At 57.0% G+C, this 9,446-nt stretch overlaps 1 protein-coding gene across 1 annotated transcript in view; it reads right to left on the bottom strand.

Moving 5' to 3' along the window:
• The window catches only part of AGRN (agrin), a 121,671-nt gene that overhangs the window by 58,662 nt on the left and 53,563 nt on the right, over window positions 1-9,446 (bottom strand). The window contains exon 3 of the mRNA XM_009274196.2: window positions 6,520-6,567. Within this exon, the coding sequence (XP_009272471.1) occupies window positions 6,520-6,567 (48 nt within the window). The remainder of the gene's footprint in view (window positions 1-6,519; window positions 6,568-9,446) is intronic.

Consider the following 9,446-nt stretch of genomic DNA (forward strand, 5'->3'; position numbering starts at 1 on the left):
CACACCGCACGTGCGGGAGAGGGCTGGGGCCGGGAAAAGCACGGGTGCAAAAGGAAGAGAGCGTGGGGTGGTCAGAAAAGACCAAGGGCTGCAAAATGCATCTGTGGGCAGACAAGAAAAAAAAAAAAAAAAAAAAAAAAAAAAAAAAAGACAGGTCTGCAACACCTTCCCATTCCACTAACTGAGATCAGCCCCGCCACGAAGCCTGCGCTATGAATTCATTTTGCAGCATCCAAGTCTTATATTGGCTTGTGTCAAAAGAGAAATAGGCTGAGATTAGCAGCCAAAGCCAGCAGGGTGTTCCAGTACCACCACGCACAAAGGGAACAAAATTGAAGACCTTGTGTTTTATTTTAAGTTATATTTTCATGGCTCTCTTCCCAGGGCTGTCAAGCGTCCCCTCCCCTTTCCCCCTGAGCAGGCGCAGAACTGCCCAAAGAGCCACCTGGCTCCTTTGGGAAACTAAAAGCCCGAGGCTGCCTCCCAGTATTCCCTCCGACAGGGACTGGAGAAGGAAGGGCTCAGCGTGAATTTGGCAGCGGGAGGAGGGTACGGACAGCACACACGCCTCCCGAGGCGTGGGCCAGCCCCAGCCCTCTCCCCACCAACGCACTGCAAGGTTTAACTTTGGGGCTGCAGGTAGGCTGTGGGCAGCATGCATAACTAGGCAGAGCAGGCAAGGGGAGGCAAGCACCTTAGATGACTTCTAAGCCCAAGGCAATTATTTCCCCTTCACTACATCTGTGCCAATAGGTAACTGGCCAGAGGAAGCTGTTCATCAGAATTATGGGATGTTAATTAAAAACTATCAAAAAAAAAAAAAAGGAAGGAGCATCTTTTCCTGACGAAGTATCAAACGGGAGGAGCAAGACCAGGACAGCCAGCGCTCTGTGCCGAAGAGCACCACAGCCCTGCGCAGCCTGGTAAAGCCTCTCCCTGCTCACTGCCTCCCCACGCCCGGGCATCCCCTCCTCAGCTGCCAACACACGCAGACACAGGGCTGGAAGAGAGCAGAGAGGTCGTGAAACACCACTTCCCCACACCACTTGGCTGTCCCTAGCAGAATGGTCCTCTTTGCAGGGCGGCAAGGCACACACACCCACACCCTCCAGGCTCTCTTGCTGCCGCAGCACAGCCGAGGTTACGGTCTGCCCAAACTCATCAAGTCACCTCCAGGTGGGGAGTATTTCCTAACACCCCCCTGGCACAGATCAGATGCTCCGTAACACACGGCACCATTCGCACCCCATGAAGGCAGAGACAGCCACCAGCAGGGACGCGGGGAACCAGTCGTCACAACGCTGCAGGTGGCTGTCTCTCTTCATGGCAGAGGGGACGCTATCTGGGGAGGGAGCCCCACTGGAGGGGAAGGGGAGCTGGACCTGACGAGGCAAAACCATAACAGGGTGCTGAAGAGAGGGCATCCAGCAGCCAATGCCCAGAACTGAGAGCACTGTAGGATTAATCCACTAACCGATTTCCTATGCAGACTTGAAAAGCCACCTGCACCAGCATTTTCTCTGCCTAACCCCATGCCCGGACCAGTTCTGCAAACCCTGTATTTATGGGGCTGCCAGGCACCAGAAAGCATTTTTCCAATATTTAATTTCTCAGATGTCCTCATCTCCTGTGTCACTGCTGCTTTTATGCATCCATAAATAAGCATTTAGCGCTGCTCCCTCGGCCTGGTGCGACGGGTTGAGCCAGCATCACTCTATCCATGCTCGCCAAAAGGAAATGGGTGTCCAGCCCTCTCAGCCTTCTTGGACGTTTCCAAATCCAGCAGAGACAGGACCCACAGCTGGTTGGTGCCACTGACACATCTGCAAAGGTGCATGGATGCAAGCAAAAAGGCTGACTCCCACCACCCTGGAGAGCTACCATGACTCTCCACATCCGTGATGGATGCTTGCTTGAGACAGGCTGAAGCAAGATGTAGCTCTGAGATTAGGACACGCTCCTAGGCTTGATCCAGAAAGCTGCTGGGGCCAGCAAGAAACCCAAACCTGCCAGACCAAAGGGCTGGTGATAGCAAAAGGGGCTAAACAGGCTGCCCGAGCCTGTGCCGCATGAAGAGGGCTTCTTTCTCCCTAGCAGGGCTAGGAGAGCAGCACGGGTGGAGAGCACTGCCCAGACCCTGCCAGGGAGGCCCCAGCCGCAGCTTACCCCGCATTGTTCCACTCTCAGCCCCTCGCCTCTGCTCGCACCAGGCAACGGGGAGGAGGCTTGCCTGCACCAGGAACGGGAGCAGAGCGTGTGCGCAGGCACGGTCAGAGCCAAAACTGCCACCACTGAGGCAGAGCCCTGCTCTCCTCCCCTGGCTCCCACGTGAGCAGGACAGCTTTGCGTCCCGCTTGCTGCTCTCAGCTCCGGAGCTGTCTGCTGTTGGCTGTGCCATCGCGCTCCACGCAGACCTCGCTAACAAGTACCCCAGCCGAGAGGGCTTTCCACACCCCTACAGAGCACCCAGGGGAGGAGGGTGGCAGGAGGAGAGGGACGACAGGGAGCTGACCCCAAGAGCCCGGGGCCTCATCCTATTGATCCACCTGAGCAGCCAGCCCAGCTCTCACCAGCCTGGCTTCACAGCTCCTAGAGGACTTATTGTTCTCCCTGCCCTCAGCAGAGCAAACAACAAAACCAATCTTGCCTCCCGCACGCAACTCCACCAAGGGATGCTACAAACAAACAGAAATCAAACCCCTCATCACAGATGCTGCAAGAACAAGGAGAGGGGAGGAGGTACCCTCCAGATCCTCCCCCACCATTTATTTCACCCCAGGGGATGCAGGAAGGCACAGCCCACGCTGCCTGCCCCCTGCACCACGCCTGCCAACCCCCCCTCCAGAGCACTCCTGCCCCGGGGGGCCGCAGCTGAGCCAACATCCACCCCCTCTCCAGCTCCCCGCGCAGACACTCCCCAGCTCCTGCCTAGCGCTGACGAGAAAGGCGAAGAATTAGCCAGCTTGGGATGCCACGGGCCAGTCCCTCAGCTGGGGAAAAGGCAACAGCCTTCACGGAGCACTGCATTTAAGTCAGCCAAGCTTTAAGACTCTATAGAGCTTAACAAGCCCCTGCCCAGCTGCGGGAACGCCAGCAGCGCGGGAGAGTTGGGAGAAAGCAGTGAGTTAACAGCATTAATGGCTTTGTTTCAAAATGAAGAAGAGACCACTATAAATCAATGTGTGGCTGAAGAGTTTTCTAGGGTAGAAATTGGTATTGGAAGAAATGGAAGAGATAAACAGCACACAAGTGCTAATTAGAGACACTTCCCTGCTGGCTGGCGCAGTCTTTCACCTCCAGCATCGCTGAACACCAGGGGAGCAGTCGTGGCTGCAGCACCTTTTATGTATGCAGGACAGGGTCTTTGCAGAAAAGATGCCTGAGGTGAGGGAAGCCACTTCCTTCAGACAAAAACTGAGGTCTGACATTGCCAGGGCAGACGACGATTTCTGTCTAGCTTTGCACCACCGTTTGGAAGGGCAAAGGACCACAGCAAACCTGCCAGCAGCAGGGTTTCCAGATAGAAATACCAAGTTGCAGATCCTCAGCTGGTACCGGTGGGCAGAGATCTGTTGGCTCACGGCGCAGGCTGCCAGCTGGTGGCAACCCACTGCTCACTACAGAGCTGTGCAGACTTGTAGAAGATGAGGATCTGGCCCAGAAGATAAAGAGGCGACAATCTTCAAGGAGCCCAGCTGGAGAAGAAGCAACCGAGGGGCCCTGCTGTGCTCGACACTGGCACTGTCACACTCTCGTGCTGAGACGCAGAGAGCACGCTGCCTGCCAAGACCCACCGAATTCTCGCCCGCCACCCTTGTCACACCACCAGGTACCACCTGGGGAAAGGAACATGGTGCAGCGAGGCAGAGACCCTCCCCTGCCTGTCCCTCTCAGATGCGGCTGGTTAGGGGAAGGGAGAAGGGTTCGGGGGCTCCCCAACCACCCCTCCCCAAACAGGCCTGTCGGTCGGACAGCCGGGCACAGCTCTCACTAGCACACCACCCTGTCCCACCAAAGCCACCCTGAGAGCAAGCCTAGGACAGGAGAGCCATGGCCCTCGCCCAGCAAACCTCAGCCAAATCCCAGCGGTTTACAAGTACGAGCACGGCCCCGTCTAAGTCAGTGGACTATACACAGGACCAGAGCCACGTCTCCAAGCCAGCCCAGGCGACGAACACTGCCAGTCCCTCCAACGCAGCAGAAGCAGCAGGGACCAGCCCCTTCACCCCAGGGGTACCTCTTCCCAATGCCCCGTGCTCCCCTCTGCCCAGAAATGCTTCCCGAAGACCACGCGAGGCATTTGCACCGTATTAGACTTGCAAAAGGAGGCGCCTCATTTGGCAACCCACCAAGGGTGGTAGTTTTCCATCTCCTGTGGGGACCAGAGATCTTTTGGAGTATGTCATCTGGCTGGGCTGGGCTGCTAATATTTTGGAGCCCTAAGCTAGGAGTTACACCTACGTTCGTTTTTATTTTTGCTTTAGATGTCTTCTCTGGTCCAATTATAGATTAATCACATTTTATCTAGCATCCGTTTCTCCCCCGCCTCCTTCCCCACCCCCATCAGAGAAGGAAAGAAAGAAACAAACGTGTTATTAATTGGCTGCTGTTTTCTGCTGGGTTCTTATCTGTGCACGTGAAGCTAGGGAGGATGGGGAAGGTGACTGAACAGCCTGCCAGCAGAAAGCAGGGCGTTTTAAGCCTTAATTTCTGAGAAAACAAAGCTCCTACGATGACATTATCTGACCATGTGCTCGCCTGCCTACATCCAACAGCTTTTAAAGCCATTGACTGATAACAGCATGGCCTCAAAAACCAAAGTTCCTACAGGTCTGTGAAACTGGAAGGCTTTAGCAAACCCAGAGAAAAGGTGCGAGGTGCTGGCAAGTACGCTGCTCATCAGACACCAGGGAATCCATAGGTGAGAGCCACAGGTCCAGGGAAAACGCAAGTCCATAGGAAACCCAGGTGCTGTCCCACCTGCTCTGCCAGGGAAAGACCAATAACTCTGGAAGAGAATAAGGAAAGCACCACACTGCGTCATGGACTGGCAAGGTGAAAATTTGGAGGTGGGGAGGGAATTGTTAGGAGAGCCCAGAAGCAGAAACCTGTAGGACCCAAGCAAGGACAGAAAAGAAAGGAGGGCTGTGTTACAGTCCCACACCCTTTCTGGCCAGGGCAGTGGAGATACCTGATGTCCAGCTGAACACCAGCTTCCATTTTGCTCTTAATGCTGATAAAGCTGAAACCTTTTGCCAGCTGGAGCCCAAGCCCAACAGATTTTTTGGTAGCATTTATACAGTGTTAGTAGCTGACTGATCCAAGACTGGATGGGCTGGGATGATTCAACTTTGGCTGCACAGCAGAAGCAGTAATTTAATGAACAGCCAACAGCATCTCAGCAACCTCTGCTAGCCTCAAAAATCACCTCTCCCTGAGCTGCTCAGCCCACCTCCCACGTACTTGCACCAAAGAGGTTCCTACCTGCTTTGTGCCCATTTAACCTCCTGCTGCCATGAGCCAGCACAAGCCCCTCCAGTCCTTTCCCAGCAAGACCAAGACCTGCTAAGGCAGCAGAGAGTCCCAGGGAAACACGGCGTCCACATCACTCCCCCGAACAGGCATCCCTCTCTGCTTAGCCTACGCCTGCTCTCAGGGCAGGGTGTGGGGCGGCAGGGAGGACGTCTGCTGCCCAGGCCACGGCGAGATGCAGAGCCTCGAGCTCTGGGCCCCACAAGCTGAAACTAGTCACCTCCTTCACTGTCCTCCCCTGGGTTGCACCCTCCCCTGACGCTACACCAAAAAAATGGAGGGATCAAGAGAGGTAGAACACTGTTTCTGGCTATTTCCTCGTGCTAACAGCCCATCACCTTCTCATAGCCTTTCCCTCACCTGCAACTGTCACATACCATGGGCACACATGTCATTTGCTTTTTTTTTTTTCTCCTCTGTGCTTGCAGAGCAGCAAGCCTTTCTGCATCTCCTCCTGCTTCCCCCCTCCTTTTGCCAACATCCCAGAAGACCCTTAGGGGACAAACACAGAATAGCCACTGGATTTGACACTGCTGCTTTTAGGATAAGGTCCCTTTCTCCAGCCCCCTCCCTTCCACGGCCTCAGCAGATGAACCAGTAAAGCTCAGCAAACTGCTGGAGCACACGGAAGATCCCGTCTCCCTTTCCAGCCCTTCCCCACCTCCACCACAGCTGTCCAGGAAACCCTCTGCAGAGAAAGGGCTGCTGTGCTTCCCAGGGAGCAACAAGGGACAGTCGCTCTGCCCTCCCTCCTCGCCCCGGAGGGCCATGCTCCTGCATCCCCAGGGCAGGGGTGAAGGCAGGGCACGGGCGTGATGCAGTACTGCTCCGGGCACAGGGAGCAGCCAGTCAGCTACAAAATAGATCACTGGGTCAGGAGGCGCTGCTCCACCGTCAGCTGCGGGAAGCACGAGAGGCTCAAGCCATTTGCTCTCAAGTACATCCTGAGCACAGGAACCGAGCTCCAGCAAGCGACGGTGTACTTACCATCTCGTGGTGTCGGTGGCGTCTGAGTAAAATAACTATTGGGCTTGTCTGCAAAGAAACAAAAAACACGGGGCTATCAGCAGTTCCTTTTTGCACACTCTGCCCTCCTCCCCCCAGACCTCTGTCCACAGCTCCCCAGCAGCTTTTGGGCCAGCGTTTCATTCCTTCAGCACACATGCCCTGCACAAGCAGGCACCGGCTCCCAGGAGAACGCCTGGGAGGTCCTGCAGCAAGGAGGGAGCAGCAGGAACAGGAGCCAGGAGCCCCAGCTCTCCCACCGGTATCGATGGAGCATCTGTGGCTTGGGATCTGGCGGCAGCCCTCTTTGCCTGGCAAGCTGGGGCTTGCCTCAGCCTGTTGTGTGCCATTTCACCAGGGCTGTGATGCAAATCACGCTGCGTACCACCTCTCACACATGCACCCACCTGGGCACCGCCTCGTAAGTCATTTGGGTTGAGTGGGACAGCAGCGGGGAACGCTGCAGCCTCCGGGGAAAGAAGGCAAATGTGGGAGAGAGGGGTAGCCTGGGGCAGCAGAAGGTGAAAGCTCCCGTGGACATGACTGCAGGTTCCAGAGCAAGGTGGCACAGCCCTGCCACCAGCCAGCCCTCTACGTTTGGGTAACCCCCGATTAAGCTGGGGGGCGGGAAGAGTTCCACAGACCCTGCCATCCTGAGTGGAAAACACCCTAAAGTGAGTATCAAACTGGGCTCTGCTCTCTATTAAGTGATGTGCCCAGGGCAGCAAAGCCAGGCTGTGGCAGAGGGCACACCACTCCTTATCGGCCAGGCTCTTTCCCTACCATCACCTGGGCCCTGCTCCCGCCAGTGCTTTTTAAATGCATTCATGTGTTTTACCCTTTTACACAGCTTTTTTCTAACTACGCACACACCAGGGGAAGCAGCGCATCCTAAAGCTAGGCTGAAGGATTTGCCTGCCCTCTAAAGGTTTTTCTCACAGCAGGTGTTTGGCACCTTCCAGCATCAAGGAGGTCAAAGACATCGCTGCATGATGGAGTCCTCCTCCACAGGCTGCGCCTAGAGAAAGCCAGGTGTTGGGAGGGTGAGCACCTGTGCAATAATAAGGCAACAGAGCACAGTGCCTAGAGCAGCCGGCAATATGTGGATGTACCCACATCCAAGTGTGCAACCTACTCGGCCACACCAGGGATCAGATCAACAGCCTAACCTCAGGGAAAACTCCTCCGTCTTGCCCCAACCCTCTGCTGATTCTTCAGAGCAAAAGAATGTATAGAAAGCAGGGATCCTGGAGCAGCCTAGGAGACACATCTCCCACGCATCGCATATAGTGACAGGGCCCCAGTGTTCAGCAGTTTCCTTGTAACAAGGGAGCGACAGAAGTCCCTGGCCAGCGCAGGACTCACAGGAGCCCATCTTTTGCCCCTCACCCCCCAAACAGCCCTGCTGAGATCCCCACCTCGCAAACGGACCGACTGCATGTCCCCCAGGAGCATCACCCACACTCAGACCTCAAGCAGCAGGTCGGGAGACACGGTATTTCGGGGCGGGGGGGATGGGACACGGAACACAGAGGGTGCTGGTGCAGCTGAGAGCATGAGCACACCATGCACAGTGGGGAGCTAGGGCTGGCCCACACACGCTCGCCTTTGCAGCTCCGCTCTGCAGTTCTAAGCCAACATCATCTCAGGGAGAAGTGTGGCAGAGCTGCGGAACGGGCCGTCACCTCCCCGGCTTCTCCCCAGACAGCAGCAGGCGAGCGATGAGCGCCGGGGTGCAGGGCGAAGCCCAGCCAGCGACTGGCAGCGCTGGGAGAGCTGCCCCGGCGCCGGAGTCCCGGCACGCTGCTGACCTAACCCCTGGCCTCTCCCTCCCCTGCTCCTCCCACGCACCCGGGGACACCTACAGTTGTTGAGGAAGAGCAGCACAGCAAATCCCAGCGTCGAGGTGGCCAGGAGGATGAGGCAGATGTTGCACGGGATCATGAAATACCGCACCACCAAGGAGACCTTGTGCTGGTACATCCGGTCCCGCTCCAAAGCCCCCGGTGCCATGGGGTACTGGCAAGCCGTCATGCTCAGCTGTCACACTGCGGGCCAAAGCTCAACCCGCCGCTGACCCATCCAAGGCAGAGTAGCCACGAGGCTCACATGGATCCCTCTTCTCCCCTCCCCGGTCGTCTTCAGCAGCCACAAGACCTAAGTTTTCCCAGAGGTTCCCATCCTCCGCTCGCAGGAGGGCAGGGCAGGCCGGGGGCACCTTCAGGAGCAAGAGTTTGTCCCCACATCTGTCATCTCAGAGGCACAGCCTAGGGGTCAGGTCCAAGCCCGCTCCAGAAGGACACACACAGTCCTGTGCTCAGCAATCCCTCTTCCAGCCCAGGAGGTGTCAACCCACACCTGCCCGCAGAAAGCAAGCTAAACCACCCCAGGCAAAAGTGCTGAAAGCTCAAGTTCTGCAGCCAAGCCCACCAGGACGGGGACAAGCTGCTACCGGTGTGGGAACGGTGGTGGCTGCTGCAGCACCAACATGCGCCGGCTCCCGAGAGCAGGGCTGGGACAGAGACGGTGCAAGTGGTGCCCGCGTGGAACCCCTCTCAGGCTCGCAGCCTCAACAACGTCCGTATCCTCTCGGCAGCGATGGGAGGGGAGGTCTCGCCACCCCGGCGGTGTGCGGCTGCCTCTCAGCTCTCCGCTCAGTCTCCACACCAGCCTTGCTCCAGAAACGCTGAGCTTCCTCAGCTATCCACGCGTCTCCTCCGGCTGCTCCGGGGCAGGCACTCCCACACTCACCAGCTTCTGACCCTCTGGGGCAGGTCCCCGCACCCAAGCGCCCGGACCAGCCCAAGGGTGCCGCTCAGTTGGCCCACGCCCCGGGCGCGGGCAGGCGCTCCCCCTTCCACGCCGAGGCTCCTTTCACAGCCGCTGCACATCCATCCCCCCTGGGCTCT

This window comes from Aptenodytes forsteri, unplaced genomic scaffold, assembly GCF_000699145.1.
Source record: "Aptenodytes forsteri isolate BGI_AS27 unplaced genomic scaffold, ASM69914v1 Scaffold16, whole genome shotgun sequence".
Lineage (NCBI taxonomy): Eukaryota > Metazoa > Chordata > Aves > Sphenisciformes > Spheniscidae > Aptenodytes > Aptenodytes forsteri.